The sequence below is a fragment of the Pseudophryne corroboree genome, chromosome 11, assembly GCF_028390025.1.
Source record: "Pseudophryne corroboree isolate aPseCor3 chromosome 11, aPseCor3.hap2, whole genome shotgun sequence".
NCBI classification, from domain to species: domain Eukaryota; kingdom Metazoa; phylum Chordata; class Amphibia; order Anura; family Myobatrachidae; genus Pseudophryne; species Pseudophryne corroboree.
This window is the reverse complement of record NC_086454.1, coordinates 95,315,186-95,342,044: the sequence shown is the minus strand read 5'-3', so window position 1 is coordinate 95,342,044 and position 26,859 is coordinate 95,315,186. Positions and strand designations below refer to the sequence as shown.

The window sequence follows — 26,859 nt, the reverse complement described above, 5'->3', positions numbered from 1 at the left end:
ACGCAGAGCGCATGCGCTAAGTTATTTAACACAAAACTTCGTAGATTTGCTGGTGTTCGAGCGACGCGTTTCAGTCGCACTGCTGATTGGTGAATGATTGACAGGAAAGGGGCGTTTCTGGGTGGTAACTGAGCGTTTTCCGGGAGTGTGCTAAAAAAACGCAGGCGTGTCAGGGAAAAACGCGGGAGTGTCTGGAGAAACGGGGGAGTGGCTGGCCGAACGCAGGGCGTGTTTGTGACGTCAAACCAGGAACTAAATGGCCTGAGGTGATCGCAATGTAGGAATAGGTCTGGAGCTACTCAGAAACTGCAAGAAAATATTTAGTAGCAATTCAGCTAATCTTTCGTTCGCTATTCTGCTAAGATAAGATACACTCCCAGAGGGCGGCGGCCTAGCGTGTGCAATGCTGCTAAAAGCAGCTAGCGAGCGAACAACTCGGAATGAGGGCCATTCTCACATAGGTAGGGAAATGTAATAGGGACTGAGTTTGCAGAGGTCTGGGATTTCGGCCGAGATGGCCCATATTTTTAAAGCAGCAATCATTTACAGGACAAAACCATGTTGGTTTTGCCTTGGAAATGATTGCTGCTTTAAAAATATGGGCAATATCACCTGAAATCCTGGACCTCAACATACTCGGACCCTATTAGATTTCCCCCCGGAAGTCATATGGTAAACTATCCTGACCTAGGAGGGAAATTAAATTAGCCGCAGTAATTTACAGCGGGATAATTGATCCCCCAGGGCTATTCAGTTAGCCCCGAAGTCAGTTAGCACTGCACTTATCAGGATTTTTTTTCGCATTTGAAAAAATCCCCGATAACTAACGAGTTAATGGGTGCCGAGACCTTGTTAATAAACCATTGTCTATGTCCATCTGTTTTACAACAGTTTTGTGGTGGTTTCTGTAATGGGATTTCGACCAAATCACCATAAAACTGAAGTGCATGTGCCGCATCTATCTGGCCAATCAGAAGGAGAGGAATCACAATACACCTACAATAAGTGCATTTATTATGTATTGGCTAAGAATGCAGATAATGGGGCCAGTTCAGACCTGGACGCTGTTATGGCAGCGGTCGCAGGATTAAGCCCGGTGAAGTGTGCGCACATGCAGCAGCTGCACTGCGCATGCACATACAGTGAGATGCGACTGACTGAAAGGCAGAGGCGGTCGCTGGGTGGGAGGGCTGCGTCAGGGCTGCGGGTCGCAGTCCGGACAACACAGGCATGTCCGGAAATTTTGCGGGGCGGGCTGTGGCGGCTGCGTGATGTCACACGCAGCTGCTGCGACCCGAAACATGCTAGCTCTAAACATGCAAAAGCATCGCCGCCGTGCGATGCTCTCGCATGTCTGGGGGGGGGGGGGGCTGGATCCAGCATGCGTCATTGCGCACCGCACATCATTTCAGCGGCGCTACTCTACTGTACAGGGGGCATAACTGACCACGCCCCCTGTATGAAGCCACACCCCTATTCCCCGCCCGGGGCGCATAAAGGGCTAGTACCGGCCCTGATTCCAAGTCCCAAAAGTCCGGCCACCCCTGATTTAGCACATCTACGATCATCTCTGAATTGGCCCCAATGTACCATTGATAATTCTCTTATGAGGGCAACACTATTTTATTAATATTATGGCATGAAAATGATATATTTTTTATATTTTATCAAAGGAGTAATATTATGTATTAATTATATTAAAGAGGCAATATTCATAAATTGTAAATTGGTGCTTAAAATGTTTTTAATGTCAGGGGAAATATTTATTATTATATGATGAAATATATAGTCATAAAATGATAAATACTTCCCCTGTTATTGCAAAACTATTTTAAACACCAATTAGCAAGTAATTAATATTGACCGTTTGATATAATGAATAAATAATATTGCTCTTTTAATAAAAATTAGGCATTTGTAGTTATGTACAAAAAAGGAAGAAGGCCGCGCTAGCAGAGGAAAGAAACAATATAAACCACTAAATGTGTAATTATAAAAATTTATTTTAAAACATTAATTCTTTAAAAAGCAATACTACTGTGCAAGATAATGTGCCAAATATATGCAGAAAAAAATGGAATTTGCCAACAATATGCAGAAATTGGAATTTACCCAAGGTTTTGGTACAGGATTAGTGGAAATTGTTCTCTAGAATCCGTTCCATATTTTGCCCATCATTATTGTATCCAGTTATAATCCAGTAAGAAGAGTCCCTTTTGGATGTTACTGAGGAGAGTCAATGGAAAAATTCCATATACCGCTAGAGGATTAGTGCAATGTCTCATAGATGTAGAGTACCTCATGCAATGCGGAAATAGGCTGGTGCCTCACTTGGACTCCTCCGGATAACTGGTCGGCAGAATGGGCTGGTTCGGGTCCAATTCAGAGATATCCTGTTCCAACGGGTGAGTATCTGACGCGTTTCGCTGCATAAACCCTGCAGCTTTTTCAAAGGTGTCTTTGAAAAAGCTGCAGGGTTTATGCAGCGAAACGCGTCAGATACTCACCCGTTGGAACAGGATATCTCTGAATTGGACCCGAACCAGCCCATTCTGCCGACCAGTTATCCGGAGGAGTCCAAGTGAGGCACCAGCCTATTTCCGCATTGCATGAGGTACTCTACATCTATGAGACATTGCACTAATCCTCTAGCGGTATATGGAATTTTTCCATTGACTCTCCTCAGTAACATCCAAAAGGGACTCTTCTTACTGGATTATAACTGGATACAATAATGATGGGCAAAATATGGAACGGATTCTAGAGAACAATTTCCACTAATCCTGTACCAAAACCTTGGGTAAATTCCAATTTCTGCATATTGTTGGCAAATTCCATTTTTTTCTGCATATATTTGGCACATTATCTTGCACAGTAGTATTGCTTTTTAAAGAATTAATGTTTTAAAATACATTTTTATAATTACACATTTAGTGGTTTATATTGTTTCTTTCCTCTGCTAGCGCGGCCTTCTTCCTTTTTTGTATTCTCCTCCAGGGAGTGACTCCCCTGTAACATTGGCTGCTGCTTAGCTAATCATCTCGCCTCACAGCGCCCGAATACCTTTGGGTATATTTTACCTTATTTATAGTTATGTGTATGCGATAGAAGCGTTGTAAGGGCTCTTAATAAAGTCGTATTTTAGTTGTATGACACCAGCTGTGAATAATGGGGGTTATTTAAATAATCTCTCTGCACATGTTACATCTACCCCACCTGCAGTGCAACATGATTTTGCCCAATTGCTAACTTTTCTGGTTTGCAAACAACTCTGAATAACCCTCATAATCGCTTCTTTGTCTAGACTGGAAGCAGGAGCGGTTCTTGGCGCGGGCAAGCAGTGCCTGCGCCCGGGGCGCTGCGGCCTGGGGGTGCAGCCGCAGTCACCCCGCAGGCCCTGCCGCCTACCCGCACCCCGCTCCCCGGCTGCAGCAGATGCCGTGGGCTGTGTGGGCATCCGCTGCAGCCGGCTCCAGTGACAGACACTAGAGGTCATTACTGACCTCTAGTGTCTGTGCGGCGCTGCTATGGGAGAGACGTCATAACGTCTCTGCCATAGAGAGGAGCTGCGGCGGCCAGACGGAGCAACAGCAGCAGCAGCGGATGGGAAGCAGGAGCGGGGCAGTGGTAAGTATTGTTTTTTTATTTTTGTGTTTGTAAGCTGCTACAAAGGGGCACAACTACTGGGGGCACAACGACAGGGGACACAACTACTGGGGCAAAGCAACAAGGGGCACAACTACTGGGGGCACAGCGACAGGGGGCACAACTACTGGGGGCACAGCGACGGGGTACAACTACTGGTGTCACAGCGACAGGGGCATAGCTACAGGGGGCACAGCTACAGGGGGCAAATCTACTGGGAGCACAGCTACTGGGGGCACAGCTACTGGCGCCAAATCAACTGGGAGGCACATTTACTTGGGGCAAATCTGTGGGCACAGCTACTGGGGGTACAACTACTGGGAGCATAACTGTGGCCACGCCCCTCCCCTATGAAGCCATGCCCTATTTATTGCCGGGCACCTTCGGCGCGCACTAACTGTTTGCCGCGGGGGTGGGGGGTGGGGGTGCACCAATGGAAACTTTCGCACTGGGCGCCACAGGGTGTAGAACCGGTCCTGGCTATGTATCTGAATTATTCGGCTACATTATTCGGGTCACTGTTTCTGCTGCTTGGGCACTGTCATGTATTGATTTTTGTGTTATTTAAAGTTATCCACGTGTCACGTTTTATCCTGTACATTTACAGGCATTATAGTATATGTAACAGTCTGCGAGTTGCAGGCAGCCGCACAGTGTCAGCGATGTAGCAGCTATATTTAAAACGGCAATCCTTAAAAATGAAAGACCGGGTTTTGCCTTTTAGGGAATGCCGCTCTAGCAGCAAAATCGCCGACACTGCGCATCAACTGGCTGCAACAGATTAGCTGATGCACCGAAAATACTTGATTTAACCCATAGCAACCAGAGCCCAAAGATTGCATACAGATGTCTAACATTGGTGCTTATAATGTATGTAGAATAATGATTGTGGTTTTTCAACCAGGCAGCTCCCGCTTCATGTTACAAGGAGACATTGCTGTCAAAAGAAACAGGAACGCTCTGGTTTGCAGAGGAAAATCTTGTCTCTGGCCAAAATCGGGAGAGGGTCTAGTCCGTGTGCCTTATACCCTGTCCAACAACTACAGTATGTCCTTCTAAATCTTTCCCAGTCGCTAGGGATGAGTATCCATTAATCAGATTGTGTCAGTCTAATGTGATCACGGGATAATAAAAATATGAGGCGAGATGTGATAGTGTTCAAGATTGCCAAAAATGCCCTATAATATTGTTAAGCATTCTTAAGGGTGACCGATACACTCACTAATATGGAATAGAACCACAATGATCTGTACAAATTTCAAATGAGCACCTGTGCATGGATCACCAGGCCAAGGCTAAGATTATATATATAGAGAGAGAGAAAGAGAGAGAGAGAGAGAGAGAGAAAGAGAGAGAGAAAGAGAGAGAGAGAGAGAGAGTTTCAAGCAGTGTTAGTCCTGCCAATGTTTTAAAAAAAATAGGGTTGAGTAACCTTGAGGAGCAGCTGCATTTACCCTTCTGTCCATGGTGGTCTGTGACTCAACATAATAGTCCTGTAATCCTGCATTCTTCTGGTAATGTCTGTAATTAGATTATGGCCAGTTGCATGCTAAAATTCCAAACATTAATATGTATCTTCCAGAGTTATAGCTGGGAACCTCTCTTATGACGTATGGTAGGGAAGTGATATCCGAACATATGAGACACAACCCTCTAAAAAAATTGCACAGACTAAAGAGAACTCATATGAAAAATAGTGGTTATATGGAATTTGTACTGGAATTCAGGTGGTTGCTCTGAGTAGGACATTCCATATTTTGTGTTGCAGCGACTGAGGAAAAGGAGGTGATCCGAGCCGCCATGGAGGAGGTGAGCGCCCTGACGTGTATAAGGTTCATTCCACGACACAAGGAACCCGATTACTTGAGGATCCAACCCTTATCTGGGTAAGTAGATGGGTCATTAGGATTCTAGTGACGTAAACATATCAGGTGACCAGCAAATTGTCGCCATGGAAATAAAGAATGGCTCACAAGATGGCCTCCTCAGCCTGCTTGTTACTTCATGCTAATCCAACTATCCGCTCGTCTGTGCTTCTGTCTCTGTGTGGAAGGGCCCAATTTATTTTCTGTCCGCAGACATCAGCATTAGAATACATCTCATGTGGAAAAGATCTCCCTGAAGTAGTTGTCCGATCTCCATCCGCACAAACAAACCTGCCTACTCGTCCACGACACTCCCATGACACTCTTACTAGATATAAATATAGCCAACCACATCATGCCTGTGTACATGCCACATGGAAATACTGGGGCTTCTATGCTCGTTCCCTGATACACCCACCTAGGCCGAAGTATATGTTGTCCTTCCCATAAATCTTTAGGAAACACCCTTTGTTTTTGTATGAAAACGTCAAGACTGCCCCGGCGTGAGAGGGGAATATGGCTTAAGAGTCTCTTACGATAAAAAGAAGACGAGAGGAAAATAAGACATGACTACGGCCCTGAATAGTTAGCACACATTTGGGTCACATTTGTCAGCATTGCCCGTCTAAAGCAGATCTATCCCCTCCCCTAACTAATGGCTCACTGGGCAGTGCCCTTCACGCTACAAGCCATCTCCACTACAGTGGCCAGCAGAGCAGGTAGCATGCAGGCCCTGTGTATTTTAGGCAAAGAGTGGGGAAAGTCTTTTATCAGTACCTTGCTAATGTAATAACCCACATCACAAGAAAAAAAGGAGATTTCTTAGTTATGGAGCAACACAACCCATAGATCTCCTCATTTTATCTTGTGATATACATTATTGACTATGGAGATTGTTAAGTAGCACTTCCTGCCAAGCAGTGACATACAGTCAGGGTAGGCAGGGGAAGATGAGCCTCTCCTGTCATACTCCAGTACACTCCAGAGGTATGAGTATAAAAATGATTAGAATAATACAAAAATATTCATAACTTATAACTATCATCTTTGTATTATTCATATTTTCTCTTACGTCCTAGAGGATGCTGGGGTCCACATTAGTACCATGCGGTATAGACGGGTCCACTAGGAGCCATTGGCAATTTAAGAGTTTGAGAGCGTGGGCTGACTCCTCCCTCTATGCCCCTCCTACCAGACTCAGTTTAGAAAATGTGCCCGGAGGAGCCGGTCACAGCTAGGGGAGCTCTACAGAGCATCTTTAGTAAAAGTTTATTTTTAGAGTTTATTATTTTACAGGGAGGCTGCTGGCAGCAGCCTCCCTGCTTCGAGGAACTAAGGGGGGAGTAGTGTCCGCCCTGCGGGGTCTGAGCCACTATCTCCGCTGACAGGACACTGAGCTCCTGAGGGGATAGAACGTTCCCCGCCACAGGTGATCGCTCACCCTGGCAGCATGCCGCCACCCCCTTACAGAGCCAGAAGATCAGTGGCGAGTCAGTCACCAGCCTCCCTAGCAAGCTTGAGCCAGCACCTACACCCTACACTGACCTCTCAGCCTGTCAGGGTCCCAGGATCGCTGCCAGCACAATTCCTCAAGCCAGTATAATCTCCAGAAGAGCGGGAAGACGGCGCCATTAAGGGGGCGGAGCTTCTCCTGCCTGCAGAAACGCTGTCAGTGAAGAGCATTCCCTCCAGAGCAACTCCAGCTATCTCTTACGGTACTAGGGGGTTGTAGAAGGGAAAGGAGGCTGTGTAAGACTGTGTAACCTATTAAGGTGCACAGTCAGCGCTGGTTGGGGTCTCCCTATACCTTGAAAGCGCTGTGTGTGGGTTGGCTCCAATCTCTGTGTCTCTCTTGCCATTCTTGGGGGTGAATCTCTGTCTAGCCTCGTGTGTGTGTGTGTGTGTGTGTGTGTGTGTGTGTGTGTGTGTGTGTGTGTGTGTGTGTGTGTGTGGAGTGTTTGGGGTCTCCATTTAGCTATGTCCAGGGACTCTGTGTCATATGCTGCAGAGGATATGTCCTCTCAGGATGATTTCATTCCATGAAATCAGGATTGCACTGTTTTAGCGCAGATACCAGCAAGGGAGCCTGAATGGGTATCCTCTATCAAATCTATGATTTCTCAGATTTCTACTATGGTTGCACAGAATGAATCTGCAACTCAGGTTTTACAGAGCTCTATGGCGGTTTGGTCCGGTTCTGTTACCTCAGGGCCCCCGTCTGTAGGTTCCCACAAACGTGCTCTTGCCCAGATTATGCAAGATGACACGGATACCGATTCTGACACGGCAGACAGTGATGGGGATGTGCACAGGGAGACGGATCTCTTGCTTAAGGGGTGCAGTTGATGATAGAGGCTATCAGGGATGTGTTGAATATTGCTGATACAACACCTGAGCAGGTTGATGAGGCTTACTTCACTGACAATAAGAAAGCCTCGCTAAGCTTCCCTGCGTCCAAAGAATTAAATGCTATTTTTTGAAAAAGCATGGGAAAACCCGGAGAAAAAATTTCCCCTTCGCTGAGGAGGATAGAAGAAATGGGAAAACCCACCCATAGTGGACGCGTCTGTATTCAGACTCTCGAAAAAGGTGGTTTTACCTGTCCCAGGATCTACCGCCTTAAAAGAGCCGGCTGATCGCAAAATTTAAACTACGCTCAAATCCATATACACGGCTTCAGGGGCAATACTGCGTTCTACTATTGCCTGTGCATGGATTTTCAAAGCTATAGTAAAGTGGTCAGGCACGTTACTTGAGGATTTGGATACAATGGATAAAAGTGACGTTGAATTGTTTTTACGTAACATTCAGGATTCTGCAGGATTTATGGTGGAATCCATGAAAGACCTGGGTTCACTGGCTGCAGGGAATTCTTCCATGTCGGTCTTAGCTCGTCGAGGACTGTGGCTGCGCCAGTGGTCTGCCGACGTGGAATCCAGGAGAGATGTGGAGACCCTACCCTACACAGGTCAGGCTCTCTTTGGGAAAGCTTTGGATGCGTGGATCTCCACGGCTACAGGGGTAAGTCACCTTTTCTCCCTCAGCTGCACCTGTTATGTTTTCTTCAGCTGCATCACAGTTAGTGATGAGCGGGTTCGGTTTCTCCGAAACCGAACCCCCCCGAACTTCACCTTTTTCACACGGGTCCGAGGCAGGTTAGAACCTTCCCGCCTTGCTCGGCTAACCCGAGCGCGCCCGAACGTCATCATCCCGCTGTCGGATTCTCGCGAGATTCGGATTCTATAAAAGCAGCCGCGCGTCGCCGCCATTTTCACTCGTGCATTGGAGATGATAGGGAGAGGACATGGCTGGCGTCCTCTCCGTTTATTGTAGAAGTTGATTGGTTTATTTCTTATTTGTGGGGAGGATTGGGGAACAGCTGTTAGGAGGAGTACAGTGCAGAGTTTTGCTGATAAGTGACCACCAGTTTTTATCCGTTCTCTGCCTGATAAAAACGCTCCATACCATATCTGTGCTCAGTGTGCTGCATAATATATCTGTGCTGAGTGCTCACACTGCTTAATTGTGGGGACTGGGGAGCAGCTATAGCAGGAGTACAGTGCAGAGTTTTGCTGACAGTGACCACCAGTATACGTTGTCTGCCTGAAAAACACTCCATATCTGTGCTCAGTGTGCTGCTTTATTGTGTGGGGACTGGGGACCACCAGTATAATTAATATTATATAGGAGGAGTACAGTGCAGAGTGCACTGCTGTACCTACCTCTGTGTCGTCGACTCGTCATCCATTAAGTATACTATCCATCTACATTCTATACCTGTGGTGCATTTTAGACAGTTATGCAGTTTGCTGACGCAGTGTCCACCAGTATACTATATATACTATAGCAGTACGGTAGGCCACTGCTGTACCTACCTCTGTGTCGTCACTCGTCATCCATTAAGTATACTATCCATCTACATTCTATACCTGTGGTGCATTTTAGACAGTTTTGCAGTTTGCTGACAGTGTCCACCAGTATACTATATATATATACTTATAGCAGTACGGTAGGCCACTGCTGTACCTACCTCTGTGTCGTCACTCGTCATCCATTAAGTATACTATCCATCTACATTCTATACCTGTGGTGCATTTTAGACAGTTTTGCAGTTTGCTGACAGTGTCCACCAGTATACTATATATATACTTATAGCAGTACGGTAGGCCACTGCTGTACCTACCTCTGTGTCGTCACTCGTCATCCATTAAGTATACTATCCATCTACATTCTATACCTGTGGTGCATTTTAGACAGTTTTACAGTTTGCTGACAGTGTCCATCAGTATACTATATATATACATATAGCAGTACGGTAGGCCACTGCTGTACCTACCTCTGTGTCGTCACTCGTCATCCATTAAGTATACTATCCATCTACATTCTATACCTGTGGTGGATTTTAGACAGTTTTGCAGTTTGCTGACAGTGTCCACCAGTATACTATATATATACATATAGCAGTACGGTAGGCCACTGCTGTACCTACCTCTGTGTCGTCACTCGTCATCCATTAAGTATACTATCCATCTACATTCTATACCTGTGGTGCATTTTAGACAGTTTTGCAGTTTGCTGACAGTGTCCACCAGTATACTATATATATATACTTATAGCAGTACGGTAGGCCACTGCTGTACCTACCTCTGTGTCGTCACTCGTCATCCATTAAGTATACTATCCATATACATTCTATACCTGTGGTGCATTTTAGTTTTGCGCAGTAAATATAGTAGTAGGCCATTGCTATTGATACTGGCATATAATTCCACACATTAAAAAATGGAGAACAAAAATGTGGAGGTTAAAGGGAAAGATCAAGATCCACTTCCACCTCGTGCTGAAGCTGCTGCCACTAATCATGGCCGAGACGATGAAATGCCATCAACGTCGTCTGCCAAGGCCGATGCCCAATGTCATAGTAGAGAGCATGTAAAATCCAAAACACAAAAGTTCAGTAAAATGACCCAAAAATCAAAATTAAAAGCGTCTGAGGAGAAGCGTAAACTTGCCAATATGCCATTTACGACACGGAGTGGCAAGGAACGGCTGAGGCCCTGGCCTATGTTCATGGCTAGTGGTTCAGCTTCACATGAGGATGGAAGCACTCATCCTCTCGCTAGAAAAAAGAAAAGACTTAAGCTGGCAAAAGCACAGCAAAGAACTGTGCGTTCTTCAAAATCACAAATCCCCAAGGAGAGTCCAATTGTGTCGGTTGCGATGCCTGACCTTCCCAACACTGGACGGGAAGAGCTTGTGCCTTCCACCATTTACACGCCCCCTGCAAGTGCTGGAAGGAGCACCCGTAGTCCAGTTCCTGATAGTCAAATTGAAGATGTCACTGTTGAAGTACACCAGGATGAGGATATGGGTGTTGCTGGCGCTGGGGAGGAAATTGACAAGGAGGATTCTGATGGTGAGGTGGTTTGTTTAAGTCAGGCACCCGGGGAGACGCCTGTTGTCCGTGGGAGGAATATGGCCATTGACATGCCTGGTCAAAATACAAAAAAAATCAGCTCTTCGGTGTGGAATTATTTCAACACAAATGCTGACAACAGGTGTCAAGCCGTGTGTTGCCTTTGTCAAGCTGTAATAAGTAGGGGTAAGGACGTTAACCACCTCGGAACATCCTCCCTTATACGTCACCTGCAGCGCATTCATCATAAGTCAGTGACAAGTTCAAAAACTTTGGGTGACAGCGGAAGCAGTCCACTGACCACTAAATCCCTTCCTCTTGTAACCAAGCTCCTGCAAACCACACCACCAACTCCCTCAGTGTCAATTTCCTCCTTACCCAGGAAAGCCAATAGTCCTGCAGGCCATGTCACTGTCAAGTCTGACGAGTCCTCTCCTGCCTGGGATTCCTCCGATGCATCCTTGAGTGTAACGCCTACTGCTGCTGGCGCTGCTGTTGTTGCTGCTGGGAGTCGATCGTCATCCAAGAGGGGAAGTCGGAAGACCACTTGTACTACTTCCAGTAAGCAATTGACTGTCCAACAGTCCTTTGCGAGGAAGATGAAATATCACAGCAGTCATCCTGCTGCAAAGCAGATAACTCAGGCCTTGGCAGCCTGGGCGGTGAGAAACGTGGTTCCGGTATCCATCGTTAATTCAGAGGCAACTATAGACTTGATTGAGGTACTGTGTCCCCGGTACCAAATACCATCTAGGTTCCATTTCTCTAGGCAGGCGATACCGAAAATGTACACAGACCTCAGAAAAAGAGTCACCAGTGTCCTAAAAAATGCAGTTGTACCCAATGTCCACTTAACCACGGACATGTGGACAAGTGGAGCAGGGCAGACTCAGGACTATATGACTGTGACAGCCCACTGGGTAGATGTATTGCCTCCCGCAGCAAGAACAGCAGCGGCGGTACCAGTAGCAGCATCTCGCAAACGCCAACTCGTTCCTAGGCAGGCTACGCTTTGTATCACCGCTTTCCAGAATAGGCACACAGCTGACAACCTCTTACGGCAACTGAGGAAGATCATCGCAGAATGGCTTACCCCAATTGGACTCTCCTGGGGATTTGTGACATCGGACAACGCCAGCAATATTGTGCGTGCATTACATCTGGGCAAATTCCAGCACGTCCCATGTTTTGCACATACATTGAATTTGGTGGTGCAGAATAATTTAAAAAACGATAGGGGCGTGCAAGAGATGCTGTCGGTGGCCCGAAGAATTGCGGGCCACTTTTGGCATTCAGGCACCGCGTACAGAAGACTGGAGCACCACCAAACATTCCTGAACCTGCCCTGCCATCATCTGAAGCAAGAGGTGGTAACGAGGTGGAATTCAACCCTCTTTATGCTTCAGAGGATGGAGGAGCAGCAAAAGGCCATTCAAGCCTATACATCTGCCCACGATATAGGCAAAGGAGGGGGAATGCACCTGACTCAAGCGCAGTGGAGAATGATTTCAACGTTGTGCAAGGTTCTGCAAACCTTTGAACTTGCCACACGTGAAGTCAGTTCAGACACTGCCAGCCTGAGTCAGGTCATTCCCCTCATCAGGCTTTTGCAGAAGAAGCTGGATACATTGAAGGAGGAGCCAAAACAGAGCGATTCCGCTAGGCATGTGGGACTTGTGGATGGAGCCCTTAATTCGCTTAACCAGGATTCACGGGTGGTCAATCTGTTGAAATCAGAGCACTACATTTTGGCCACCGTGCTCGATCCTAGATTTAAAACCTACGTTGTATCTCTCTTTCCGGCAGACACAAGTCTGTAGAGGTTCAAAGACCTGCTGGTGAGAAAATTGTCAAGTCAAGCGGAACGTGACCCGTCAACATCTCCTCCTTCACATTCTCCCGCAACTGGGGGTGCGAGGAAAAGGCTAAGAATTCCTAGCCCACCCGCATGCGGTGATGCAGGGCAGTCTGGAGCGAGTGCTGACATCTGGTCCGGACTGAAGGACCTGCCAATGATTACTGACATGTCGTCTACTGTCACTGCATATGATTCTCTCACCATGGAAAGAATGGTGGAGGATTATATGAGTGACCGCATCCAAGTAGGCACGTCAGACAGTCCGTACGTATACTGGCAGGAAAAAGAGGCAATTTGGAGGCCCTTGCACAAACTGGCTTTATTCTACCTAAGTTGCCCTCCCTCCAGTGTGTACTCCGAAAGAGTGTTTAGTGCAGCCGCTCACCTTGTCAGCAATCGGCGTACAAGGTTACTTCCAGAAAATGTGGAGAAGATGATGTTCATCAAAATGAATTATAATCAATTCCTCCGTGGAGACATTCACCAGCAGCAATTGCCTCCAGAAAGTACACGGGGACCTGAGATGGTGGATTCCAGTGGGGACGAATTAATAATCTGTGAGGAGGGGGATGTACACAGTGAAAGGGGTGAGGAATCGGAGGATGATGATGAGGTGGACATCTTGCCTCTGTAGAGCCAGTTTGTGCAAGGAGAGATTGATTGCTTCTTTTTTGGTGGGGGCACAAACCAACCAGTCATTTCAGTCACAGTCGTGTGGCAGACCCTGTCGCTGAAATGATGGGTTCGTTAAAGTGTGCATGTCCTGTTTATACAACATAAGGGTGGGTGGGAGGGCCCAAGGACAATTCCATCTTGCACCTCTTTTTTCTTTCATTTTTCTTTGCATCATGTGCTGTTTGGGGACAATTTTTTGGAAGTGCCATCCTGTCTTGATTGACACTGCAGTGCCACTCCTAGATGGGCCAGGTGTTTGTGTCGGCCACTTGTGTCGCTTAGCTTAGTCACACAGCCACCTTGGTGCGCCTCTTTTTTTCTTTGCATCATGTGCTGTTTGGGGACAATTTTTTGGAAGTGCCATCCTGTCTTGATTGACACTGCAGTGCCACTCCTAGATGGGCCAGGTGTTTGTGTCGGCCACTTGTGTCGCTTAGCTTAGTCACACAGCCACTTTGGTGCGCCTCTTTTTTTCTTTGCATCATGTGCTGTTTGGGGACAATTTTTTGGAAGTGCCATCCTGTCTTGATTGACACTGCAGTGCCACTCCTAGATGGGCCAGGTGTTTGTGTCGGCCACTTGTGTCGCTTAGCTAAGTCAAACAGCCACCTTGGTGCGCCTCTTTTTTTCTTTGCATCATGTGCTGTTTGGGGACAATTTTTTGGAAGTGCCATCCTGTCTTGATTGACACTGCAGTGCCACTCCTAGATGGGCCAGGTGTTTGTGTCGGCCACTTGTGTCGCTTAGCTTAGTCACACAGCCACCTTGGTGCGCCTCTTTTTTTCTTTGCATCATGTGCTGTTTGGGGACAATTTTTTGGAAGTGCCATCCTGTCTTGATTGACACTGCAGTGCCACTCCTAGATGGGCCAGGTGTTTGTGTCGGCCACTTGTGTCGCTTAGCTTAGTCACACAGCCATCTTGGTGCGCCTCTTTTTTTCTTTGCATCATGTGCTGTTTGGGGACAATTTTTTGGAAGCGCCATCCTGTCTTGATTGACACTGCAGTGCCACTCCTAGATGGGCCAAGTGTTTGTGTCGGCCACTTGTGTCGCTTAGCTTAGTCAAACAGCCACCTTGGTGCGCCTCTTTTTTTCTTTGCATCATGTGCTGTTTGGGGACTATTTTTTAAATCGTCCATCCTGTCTGACACTGCAGTGCCACTCCTAGATGGGCCAGGTGTTTGTGTCGGCCACTTGGGTCGCTTAGCTTAGTCATCCAGCGACCTTGGTGCAAATTTTAGGACTAAAAATAATATTGTGAGGTGTGAGGTGTTCAGAATAGACTGGAAATGAGTGGAAATGATGGTAATTGAGGTTAATAATACTATGGGATCAAAATGACCCCCGAATTCTATGATTTAAGCTGTTTTTTAGGGGTTTTTGAAAAAAACACCCGAATCCAAAACACACCCGAATCCGACAAAAAATTTTCGGTGAGGTTTTGCCAAAACGCGTCCGAATCCAAAACACGGCCGCGGAACCGAATCCAAAACCAAAACACAAAACCCGAAAAATTTCCGGTGCACATCACTAATCACAGTCCTTACGGGTTGCTAAAACAAGAAAGGCCAAACCGTCCAACACCTTCTTTAGAGGAGGTCGATCAAAATCCAAGAAACCTGCTGCTACGGGTTCCCAGTAACAGAAGCCTGCTTCAGGTACGCCAAAGTCCTCAGCATGACGGTGGACCGCGCGGCCTGGAGGTAGGGCCGGTGGGGGCGAAACTCAGACATTTCAGTCACGTCTTGGTGTCGTCCTCCTGGATCCCTGGGTACAAGATATTGTGTTCCAGGGGTACCGGATGGAATTTCAAGATCTCTCTCCTCACCGGCTCTTCAAATCAGGCTTGCCAGCTTTGCTGGCAGTCAGGACTACCCAACATGGAGCTATCCAGAAGTTGGTGGAGGCACAGGTTATTGTACCAGCTCCTCCCCAGGTGCAAAACAAAGCTTACTATTCAAACCTTTTCGTGGTACTGAAACCGGATGGTTCGGTCAGGCCCAATCTGAACTTAAAATCACTAAACCCCTTTCTGAGGGAGTTCAAGTTCAAAATGGAGTCACTAAGGGCGTCACACCGAGAGTCACTAAGGTCTGGAGGAGGGGGAATTCCTGGTATCCCTGGATATCACGGATGCATACCTCCACATTCCGATTTGGCAGACGCATCAAGCTTATCTCCGATTCGCTCTGTTGGACTGTAATTTTCAATTCCAGGGCCTGCCATTCGGCCTCTCTACAGCACTGAGGGTTTTCACCAAGGTGATGGCGGAAATTATGGTTCTCCTCGGCAGACAGGGGGTGAACATCATTCCATATCTGGACAATCTGCTGATAAAGGCATCGTCCAAGGAGAAGCTGTTACAGTATATAGCTCTTACGACCCAACTTCTCAGGGAACATGGTTGGATCCTGAATCTTCCAAAATCACATTTGGATCCAACCAGGAGGCTGTCATTTCTGGGAATGATCCTCGACACAGAAGTGCAGAGGGTGTTTCTTCCAGAGGAAAAAGCGGTGGTGATACAAAGAATTGTCCAGGATGTCCTGAAGCCAGCGCGGGTGTCGGTTCATCAGTGCATTCGCCTTCTGGGAAAGTTGGTGGCCTCTTACGAGGCTCTGTAGTACGGGATATTTCATGCTCGGTCCTTCCAACTGGATCTCCTGGACAAATGGTCGGGATCTCAGCTATACATGCACCAGAGAATATGTCTGTCACCAAAGGCCAGGATCTCACTCCTCTGGTGGCTGCAACTACCTCACCTTCTGGAGGGCCGCAGGTTTGGGTTCTGGACTGGATCCTTTTAACCACGGATGCAAGTCTCCGGAGCTGGGGCGCAATCACTCAAGGGGAAACCTTCCAAGGAAGGTGGTCAAGTCTGGAAGCCGGCCTGCTGATAACATTCTGAAATTAAGAGCCGTCTACAACGGTCTTCTCCAAGCGGCCCATCTTCTGATAAATCGGGCCATTTAAGTGCAGTCGGACAATGTAACGACAGTGACATAAATAAAAAGCTTTTAAATAATCACAGCGCTGTTCTTAATGGATCATGCTAATGATCACAAGGAAGTTCTCATTCATATGTTCTCTTCTTTGTGATCATTAGCATGATCCATTAAGAACAGCGCTGTGATTATTTCAAAGTTTTATATTTATGTGAATGGTGTTTTCTGATTAGCTGATCAGCTGTTTTGAGAGCGCAGCTGCAGTTATTGAAAGCGCTTGGAATAAACCCTTCTTGTGGTGTATACAATGTAACGACAGTGGCTTACATAAACCAACAGGGCGGAATGAAGAGCAAAGCTGCAATGTCAGAGGTAACAAGAATCATCCTCTGGGCAGAAAAACATGCGTTGGCACTGTCGGCAATCTTCATTCCGGGAGTAGACAACTGGGAAGCGGACTTCCTCAGCAGACACGATCTCCATCCAGGGGAGTGGGGCCTCCATCCGGAGGTGTTCACTGAGGTGACAAAACTTTGGAGTGTACCTCAAAGAGACATGATGGCCTCTCGTCTCAACAAGAAGCTTCGGCGGTATTGTTCCAGGTCATGGGACCCGCAAGCCGTGGCGGTGGACGCCCTAGTGACTCCGTGGGTGTTCCAGTCGGTATACGTGTTTCCTCCACTTCCACTCATTCCAAGGGTTCTAAAACTCATAAGGAGAACAAGAGTTAAGGCAATCCTCATTGCTCCGGACTGGCCAAGAAGGGCTTGGTATGCGGATCTTCTGGATTTACTGCTAGAAGATCCAAGGCCTCTTCCTCTTCGGGAAGACCTGCTGCAGCAGGGTTCGTTTGCTTATCAAGACTTACCGCGACTACGTTTAACGGCATGGAGGTTGAACGCCAGATATTAGCTCGGAAGGGCATTCCGAACAAAGTTATTCCTACCCTGATACAGGCTAGGAAAGGAGTAACGTCAAAGCATTACCATCGCATTTGGAAAAAATATGTGTCTTGGTGTGAATCCAAGAAGTTTCCTGCGGTGGAGTTTAAACTTGGACGATTTCTCCTCTTCCTCCAAGTAGGTGTGGACATGGGCCTGAGATTAGGTTCTGTAAAGGTCCAAATTTCGGCCCTATCCATTTTCTTCCAGAAACAGTTGGCTGCCCTCCCTGAGGTTCAGACCTTTTTTAAGGGAGTTCTGCACATCCAGCCTCCTTTTGTGCCACCTTCGGCGTCCTGGGATCTTAACGTGGTGTTGCAGTTCCTCCAGTCGGACTGGTTTGAGCCTCTACAGGAGGTTGAGGTCAAGTTTCTCACATGGAAGGCTGTCACTTTGTTGGCCTTGGCTTCTGCTAGACGTGTGTCGGAGTTGGGGGCTTTGTCATGTAAAAGCCCATACTTAATCTTCTATGAAGATAGGGCTGAGCTCTGGACATGTCCGCAGTTCCTTCCGAAGGTTGTGTCGGCATTTCATAGCAACCAACTTATTGTGGTGCCAGTTGCTATTGACTCCTCAGTTTCATCAAGTCCTTGGATGTTGTAAGGGCTCTGAAAATCTATGTGAAGAGGACTGCTCATCACAGAAAATCGGACTCTGTTTATCCTGTATGATCCTAAGAAACTTGGGTGTCATGCTTCTAAGCAGACAATCTCTCACTGGATCAGGTTCACTATCCAGCATGCGTATTCTACGGCAGGTTTGCTGTGTCCTACGTCTGTTAAGGCCCACTCTACTCGTAAGGTGGGTTCTTCCTGGGTGGCTGCCCGGGGTGTCTCGGCTTTACAGCTTTGCCGAGCGGCTACTTGGTCTGGGTCGAACACGTTTGCAAAGTTCTACAAGTTCGATACTTTGGCCTCTGAGGACCTCAAGTTTGGTCAATCAGTTCTGCAGGAGTCTCCGCACTCTCCCTCCCGTTCTGGGAGCTTTGGTACATCCCCATGGTACTAATGTGGACCCCAGCATCCTCTAGGACGTAAGAGAAAATAGGATTTTAATTAGCTACCAGTAAATCCCTTTCTCGTAGTCCGTAGAGAATGCTGGGCGCCCGCCCAGCGCTTCATTATCCTGCAGTGGTTACTTGGTTCAGTACTGCTTAGTTCTTGGTTAAGTGCTGTTTTGTTACTTGGTAAGTAATGTTGTTCAGCCGTTGCTGATGTTTAAAGCTAGTTAGTTTGGTTTGCCTTGTATGTGTGAGCTGGTGTGAATCTCGCCACTATCTGTGTAAAATCCTTCTCTCGAAGATGTCCGTCTCCTCAGGCACAGTTTCTAGACTGAGTCTGGTAGGAGGGGCATAGAGAGAGGAGCCAGCCCACACTCTCAAACTCTTAAAGTGCCAATGGCTCCTAGTGGACTCGTCTATACCCCATGGAACTAATGTGGACCCCAGCATCCTCTACAGACTACGAGAAAAGGATTTAGGTAGGTAATTAAAATCCTATTATCAGTGTATTATTCTGATCATTTTTATAGGCAAAACTCAACACCAAATCATATATATGTGTGCAAATCTGGCTCTGATACTAGCCAGTGCCTCCCCAGCCACTGACCTCACCGCACCTCACTGCTGCCAAGGATCTATAGCCCTCATTCAGATGTGGTTGGAGTAGTATCCTTGGAAGCAGCAGTGATAGCACTGTATGGTAATGCAGCAGGAGGCGTCTGTTACAAGCAGATGCCTCCTGCTGCATTAGTAATCAGACCTGCATCCTAAGACTCTGCATCGAAACACTTTGACACCATCGGGCAGCTTGTGACACCCATGGGATCACGCAAGCTGCCCAGTGCAGATCATTGTAAAAGGCCGAGAAATCCTGTATTCTTCCATCCGCCTAAACAGCGGCAGCACGCCTCCATTTTCACAAACGGAGACTGTTCACGCACAAGCAGAGCGGGTCCTGCACATGTGTACTTTACATCTGTACAAGGGGGGGTCATTCCGACCCGTTCGCATGCAATGGTTTATCGCTGCGGTGCGAACAGATGTGAAATGTGCATGCGTGGCGGGCGCAGTGCGCGTTCGCGACGTTGCCCGGCGACAGGGGTCGCCGGGTTATGACGCGACTTACAAAGGAAGTGGTCGCAGAGCCGACCGCAAAGAAGATTGACAGGAAGAAGACGTGACAGAGCGGATCCGGACCATTTGGAGCCTTTTTCGGAGAGTGGTGAGTGTAACGCAGGCGTGTCCAGCAGAACGGAGGGCGGAGGAGTGACGTCAAAGCCAGACCCATCATCGCTGGATCCATCGCACAGGTATGTCCAGGCCTAGTCTACTTCTGCCTGATGGCAACCCTGCTAAGCCAAAATATACTCCCCCATAGGCGTGTACTAGTTGATCGCAGCAGCAGCAAAAAGTTGCTGGCTGCGCTCAACTCGGAATGACCACCAAGGGGCGCAGGACCGACCATATCTGAATGAGGGCCAATATCTCCTAGGAGACTAAAAGCAGGGGTACTATTATATTGCAATCTATTAGAAATATCCAGTGTGGATGACTGTTCCTTTTTGCCATGGCGAATGAACTCATGCTTCCCTATGGACGGACATCTAAAGACACACAACCTATTGTGTCAGAAAATATGTTGTAAAATATTGTACTGCAAAAGTTTTTAAATATTGATAAAGATACAGTAATATAATGTTATGGGGAAAATGTTAGCGCCAGCAAGATGCGGCCATTGGAGCGATTCCGGCTTGTCAACTCGATGTTTTAAAGCGGCAATAATTTAGATGTCAAAAACAGGTTGATTTTGCCTTTTGAATTATTGCCAGCAACTGACCAACTAAAAACACGCCGAAGCCTGACCACTATCTACATATTACATTTCCGCATAAAAGGCTCAATAGCAGAATAGAATATAGACATTATATACTCTTTAAACTTGTATGAGCTATTTGCTCTGTAATTTTAAGGCTATAGCCTCCTCAGCAATGTGATAAAACAATACCTTTAATCAAAGAAAAAGATGTCTTTCTGTTATAGCATTTCAGCATTCATTTTATACAAGTGTTTTACCCTATAACAGACAAATCTGACAATGACGTCGGAAAGAGATCAGGCAGCAGGCGATAGCTTAGAAGACCGTCTGATGCTCATCTCTGGCTTATGAAAATGCACCAAAGGTTAGGGGTCCCTAGGTGAAGGCGTATTATATTAAGTGATACAATGATTTCTGGTCACAACAAGGTAGGGATGGACCAGGAGCGAAGCCAGAACAATGGCCCTTATTCCGAGTTGTTCGCTCGCTAGCTGCTTTTAGCAGCATTGCACACGCTAAGCCGCCGCCCTCTGGGAGTGAATCTTAGCATAGCAGAATTGCGAACGAAAGATTTGCAAAATTGCGAATAAAAATTTCTTAGCAGTTTCTGAGTAGCTCGACACTTACTCTGCCACTGCGATCAGTTCAGTCAGTTTCGTTCCTGGTTTGACGTCACAAACACACCCAGCGTTCGCCCAGGCACTCCCCCGTTTCTCCAGCCACTCCCGCGTTTTTCCCAGAAACGGCAGCGTTTTTTCACACACACCCATAAAACGGCAAGTTTCCACCCAGAAACACCCACTTCCTGTCAATCACACTCCGATCATCAGAACGAAGAAAAATCCTTGTAATGCCGTGAGTAAAATACCTAACTTTTGAGTAAAATAACTAAGCGCATGCGCTCTGCGAACATTGCACATGCGCAGTAAGCGACTAATCGCAATATAGCAAAATTCGGCAACGAGCGAACAACTCGGAATGAGGGCCATTGTGGGCCCCATAGCAACATTTTGAAGGGACCCCTGTCCCAATGCTTCTAGACATATCTCCGCAGCAGCTGTTAATGTCAAGCCCTATAATAGTTCCCTAGTTCATTTCCTCAACCATCGTAGTGCTTTCATTTACGTTTTGGCCCATAATACTGCCCTGGTTCATTTTCTGAACCATAATAGTGCCTTAGTTCAGACTTTGTCACATTGTAGTGCTGCAAGTACACATTATGCCATACTATAGTGGTGCCACTTCATATTGTGCCACATTACAATGCCTTAGTTCATATTATGTAACATTATAATGACCTCCAGTTCATTGTATATCACATAACAATGAGCAGGTCCAGAGAAGTAACCAGTATGTATAGGCCCTAAGGCAAAGGTTTGTAAGGGCCCCTATTAACACCCACTGGGGAACAATGTATATAACACATGCAACTGATATGATAGGTGGCCCCAGGGCTTAAAGTGGTCCTGGTGAGGTGGTGGAACTCTTGGAGAAGGACCATGGAGGCACCAGGACCTGAGGAAGGAGTAGGTGGCTGCAGCTCATCAGCAACACCACTAGTGCCGCCTGTATTATCGATTGACGCAGATGATGGGGTGGGCTTTTCTGTTGGAATTACTGTGCAGGGCAATGGAGGAGGTGGAACTAGTTCCCCCTACCATTACAGGTGGTGGAACTCAGTTCCACCTCGTCCCCCCCACTTTAACCCCTGGCGGGGGCAATGTATGTTTCAGTGACCATTCCGACACTTGCAGCTATTGAGTTTGACAGCTACTGGTGTTGTTGCCCATACACTACAGCCAGCACTGTCACTGGCTGCAGCGGCCACCAACTACGCACTGCATGTGAAATCTCACAATAATAGCGAGATCTCATGCATGCCCAGTGAGCTGGTTGGGGAGGATAGTGTGACGGGGTGTGGGAGGACGCGTATCACCGGAGAGGTGAGGTAACACAAACATGGTAATACATGCTGTTGAAGTCTGTACCGGCTTCACAGTGATCAAGCAGTAAAGCGGATGTGAACATTTAAAGAACGATGTATGCTTTCCATATATCTACCCCTATGTTACGTATTATTACCTTCTGTTTCATGTTGCTGTATGTAATTTGTCTACGTAATGATTCTCTCCAAAATACAGCATTATAGGTCAGTATTTTATATATACATAATATAATGCACTCACCGAGTGTCTTATGCACAGTGCTTTATCATCCACTACACACTTACGGTCACTAGGGCCATCTTTCCATATGGGCTAAATGGGCAGTTACCCAAGGGCCCCAGGAGTATAAGGGCCTGGTGCTGATAGCTGAGGGTCCCCTCTTTCCAGGGGTACCAGATTTTTTTAAAATCGGCCCTGGGGAACCAGAGATATACGATTTAAAAGCAGTGGTCCCCATCCGAGGCTGTTAATTGCTCTTCCCAGCCACATATCTCGGATTCTGTCTGACTTAGAGTTTTTCTGAGGATATTCCCCAAAAGATGGGACTCTCCATTTTCGGTGGACAATGACAGCTTGTCTCTACTATGCCCAGAACCAGAGATATCAGCCTTCCAGCAGCTGGTTCCTGCTCCAGCTCCACACTCCTGGTATGCAGTTTTATATTTTACTCAACAGATTGCTCTGGATTCTGAGCTCTGATCCCCAAGTCCCCAGTACCTCCTGAAAGGTAGGTCTCTCTAGTGTTTTCCCATTGAAAGTTAAGAACTCTATTTGCAGAAACTGGAGATATCTGCAGTAAAGCAAGCTGCCCTACCACCAGAAAATGAAGAATATTAAGCCCACTCCACTATCCACCCATCCCCAATGTATTAAACACCCCCTACCACCCTGGAATTCATGTACCAGGGTCCCTTCATTCAGCCCAATGCCCCCTGCTACAGTTTAGTGTTCTCCCTCCTGCCCATCTCCCTCCATCTGTGCAGTAAAGGAATAATGAGCAGAAATTACTGCTCCGGGACCTACATGCTGAGCGGAAGATAGAACACCCCCTAATGCTCGTGGGACATCAAAGCTTCCGCTGATAGCATCCCCCGCCCCTACCGCTGGAGGATGGGTAGCGGCCCCAGTGCATTGCTTTACCAAGTGGCCTACACAGCTGTTAAGATGGCCCTTATGATCATGTATCTTTTCTGCACAAAAGGCTTGTTATGTATTATGGAACTACAAATACCAGCATACCAAGTCAGCTGGATAAAGGCTACTTATTTATTAATATCAGTGATAATAACTTCTATAAAGTCTGTCCTGAGTCTGACGTACAGTGGGAACAGGAAATGGGGACATACATCAGCAAAGCGTCGGGGCAATTCCCCATTATCCCGATGCCTGGGTCAGGGGATTTGCAAAATCATCGATTAGCAGGTTTCAACCAAAAAAATAACTGGGATCAGGGAGCCGAGGATTACAGTGCACCCGGAAAGTATTCAGAGCGTTTCACTTTCTCCACATTTTGTTATGTTACAGCCTTATTCCAAAATGGAATAAATTCTTTTTTGTCCTCAAAATTCTACACACAATACTCCATAATGACAACGTGAAAATGTTTTTTTTGAGATTTTTGCTAATTTATTAAAAATAAAAAAAATCACATGTACATAAGTATTCACAGCCTTTGCCATGAAGCTTAAAATTGAGCTCAGATGCATCCTGTTTCCACTGATCATCCTTGAGATGTTCCTACAGCTTAATTGGACTTCACCTGTGATAAATTCAGTTGATTGGACATGATTTGGAAAGGCACACACCTATATAAGGTACTGCACTTGACAGTGCATGTCTGAGCATAAACCAAGCATGAAGTCAAAGGAATTGTCTGTAGACCTCCGAGACAGGATTGTCTTGAGGCAAAAATCTGGGGAAAGGTATAGAGAAATATCTGCTGCTTTGAAGGTCCTAATGAGCACAGTGCCCTCCATCATCTGTAAATGGAAGAAGTTCGGAACCACCAGGACTCTTCCTAGAGCTGGCCGGCCGTCTAAACTGAGCGATCGGAGGAGAAGGGCCCTAGTCAGGGAGGGGACCAAGAACCTGATGGTCACTTTGTCAGTGCTACAGAAATCCTCTGTGGAGAGAGGAGAACCTTACAGAAGGACAACCATCTCTGCAGCAATAAACCAATCAGGCCTATATGGTAGAGTGGCCAGACAGAAGCCACTCCTTAGTAAAAAACACATAGCAGCCCGTTTGGAGTTTGCCAAAGTACACCTGAAGGACTCTCAGACCATGAGAAACAAAATTCCCTGGTCTGATAAGACAAAGATTGAACAATTTGGCATGAATGCCAGGCGTCATGTTTGGAGGAAACCAGGTGCCGCTCATCACCAGGTCAATACCATCCCTACAGTGAAGCATGGTGGTGGCAGCATCATGCTGTGGGGATAATTTTCAGCTGCAGGAACTGGGAGACTAGTCAGAATAGAGGGAAAGATAAATGCAGCAAATGTACAGAGACCTCCTGGAGGAAATCCTGCTCCAGAGCGCTCTTGACCTCAGACTAGGGTGATGGTTCATCTTTCAGCAGGACAACGACCCTAAGCACACAGCCAAGATATCAAAGGAGTGGCTTCAGGACAAATCTGTGAATGTCCTTGAGTGGCCCAGCCAGAGCCCAGACTTGAATCTGATTGAACATCTCTGGAGAGATCTCAAAATGGCTGTGCACCGACGCTTCCCATCCAACCTGATGGAGCTTGAGAGGTGCTGCAAAGAGGAATGGGCGAAACTGCCCAAAGATAGGTGTGCCAAGCTTGTGGCATCATATTCAAAAAACTTGAGGCTGTAATTGTTGCTAAAGGGGCATCAACAAAGTATTGAGCAAAGGCTATGAATACTTATGTACATGTAATTTCTTAGTTTTTTTATTTTTAATACATTTGCAAAAATCTCAAAAAATCTCTTTTCACGTTGTCATTATGGGGTATTGTGTGTAGAATTTTGAGGATAAAAAATAATTTATTCCATTTTGAAATAAGGCTGTAACATAACAAAATGTGGAAAAAGTGAAGCGCTGTGAATACTTTCCGGATGCACTGTATAAGATGCTATTTTGTTTGTTTTTTACCAATTCTGTGACTGATTGCTAATCATCGATGTCAGCAGCTGATGTATGGCCAGCATAAGACTCTGGACATACTCATGCCCCCTCTAATGGCTCTCACTGCAGGGGATGGAGAGAAGGGACCACAGGAAAGTGCAGCTGGGGTAAGTGTAGGGGGACCCCTCAACCTGGATCTAATATCCTAGTTTATCTATATAGGGCTAGCATATTCTGTGCGCTTTACAATTTGGTACACAGTAATAAAACAAGACTGTGTATTGACAAACAGAGAGGTCAAAGGACTATAGGAAAATAGGAACTTGATACATGCGGAATAGTGCTACTGTACATATAAAAGTGCTTAGTAGTGAGCTGTAAGATTTCGTCACAAAGCACAAATATCTAGAAACAGTAAGACGAGAATGGAAAGAACACATGTATATTTTGTTTGAACTGTGTGGAGATAATTAGAGTAGCTTAGGGAGGTAAGAGGATGGTTCTGGAGTCTGCTAACTCTGTACCAGGGCACGGTGTCACATTATAGCCATGAGACTCATACAGTGAGCGCCTTACTGATTCTTGTATGATGAGAAGAGTCAGGCTGGCAGCATCACCCGGGAGGGGAGACAAATGCCCTGACAGGACAGGATGTCACCAGATGATATCACGCTGGCAATGTACCCGATGCTCTCTCACCAGCGGTAGAACTTGGGGACACACATCCTGCTACTATGGGGTACCAAGCAGCTGCAACCAGAAACACACACACACCAGCCGAACTCCACACCGTCAAGTCCAGCGCAGTTCCCTTACACCAAGTCATGGCAGGAGGGGCGGAGAAGAGGGCGTCACAGGGAGAGCCGCCATTTTTGTTCACCCGGCGGCGGCTGCTGCTGATGGTAGCGGTCACCGAGTTACATCATTGGCAGCCGAGTAAGTGAGGTTATATTATTATCCCTCCTGTGTGTGTGCCCACAGCTGTGCCTATGGCTTCCGTTCCCATAGGTGTGGTGTGTACACATTATTACCATGTGGGGTGTGCATATGTAACTATTACAGAGTTGTTCTAGCAAAATAAAGACTTTTAATACAGTAGTTTACATGTGATTGTGTAAGTATATAGATGCAGGAGAGCTGTGCCTCCGGGTATGTGCCTCCTTTTCTGCGGGTAGCTGCAGAGTGTTGTCCCATTTGCCTTCCGTCTGTTGCTGGCTGGAAAGTTGTGCACTGGTTTCTGTGTTGTTTCTTTACATTACATAAAATTGTTGAAGTGTACGAATATCATTTTACAGAATAGTGCGGACATTTATTTATTATTGTTTACTTTCTGTCAGGTGTCAGCGTTCTATGTAGTACCTTCTGCTTGGCCAGCTTCTTATTTACTTCTTATTCCAGCTCCAGCTTCTTATTCACTTCTTATTCCAGCTCCAGATTCTTATTCACAACATGTTGTATTAAAACAGTTAAATCAAGTTGGATGACTCAGTTAACACTGACCATGCATATCCCTTACACAAGCTTCCATTGTATTTTTCCTGTGCCAACAAGGTTTTTGGCATGCAATAGACTGCCAAAGTGGACACAAACCATATTTTACCATTTTGAGTAAGTAGCTGTAGTTTTGCAAGGGTTAAATAGTCTTGTTGGGGTCCCAG

General features: G+C 46.6%; 1 protein-coding gene across 6 annotated transcripts in view; it reads left to right on the top strand.

The window, feature by feature from the left end:
- The window catches only part of LOC134968951 (embryonic protein UVS.2-like), a 237,761-nt gene that overhangs the window by 43,020 nt on the left and 167,882 nt on the right, over positions 1-26,859 (top strand). For 3 of the 6 annotated variants that reach the window (XM_063944583.1, XM_063944582.1, XM_063944581.1), the window contains 2 exons: positions 4,550-4,690; positions 5,414-5,531. In XM_063944583.1, coding sequence (XP_063800653.1) covers positions 4,564-4,690; positions 5,414-5,531 — 245 coding nt within the window. In that variant the 5' untranslated portion in view covers positions 4,550-4,563. The remainder of the gene's footprint in view (positions 1-4,549; positions 4,691-5,413; positions 5,532-26,859) is intronic. The other 3 variants (XM_063944586.1, XM_063944585.1, XM_063944584.1) reach the window with 1 other exon arrangement.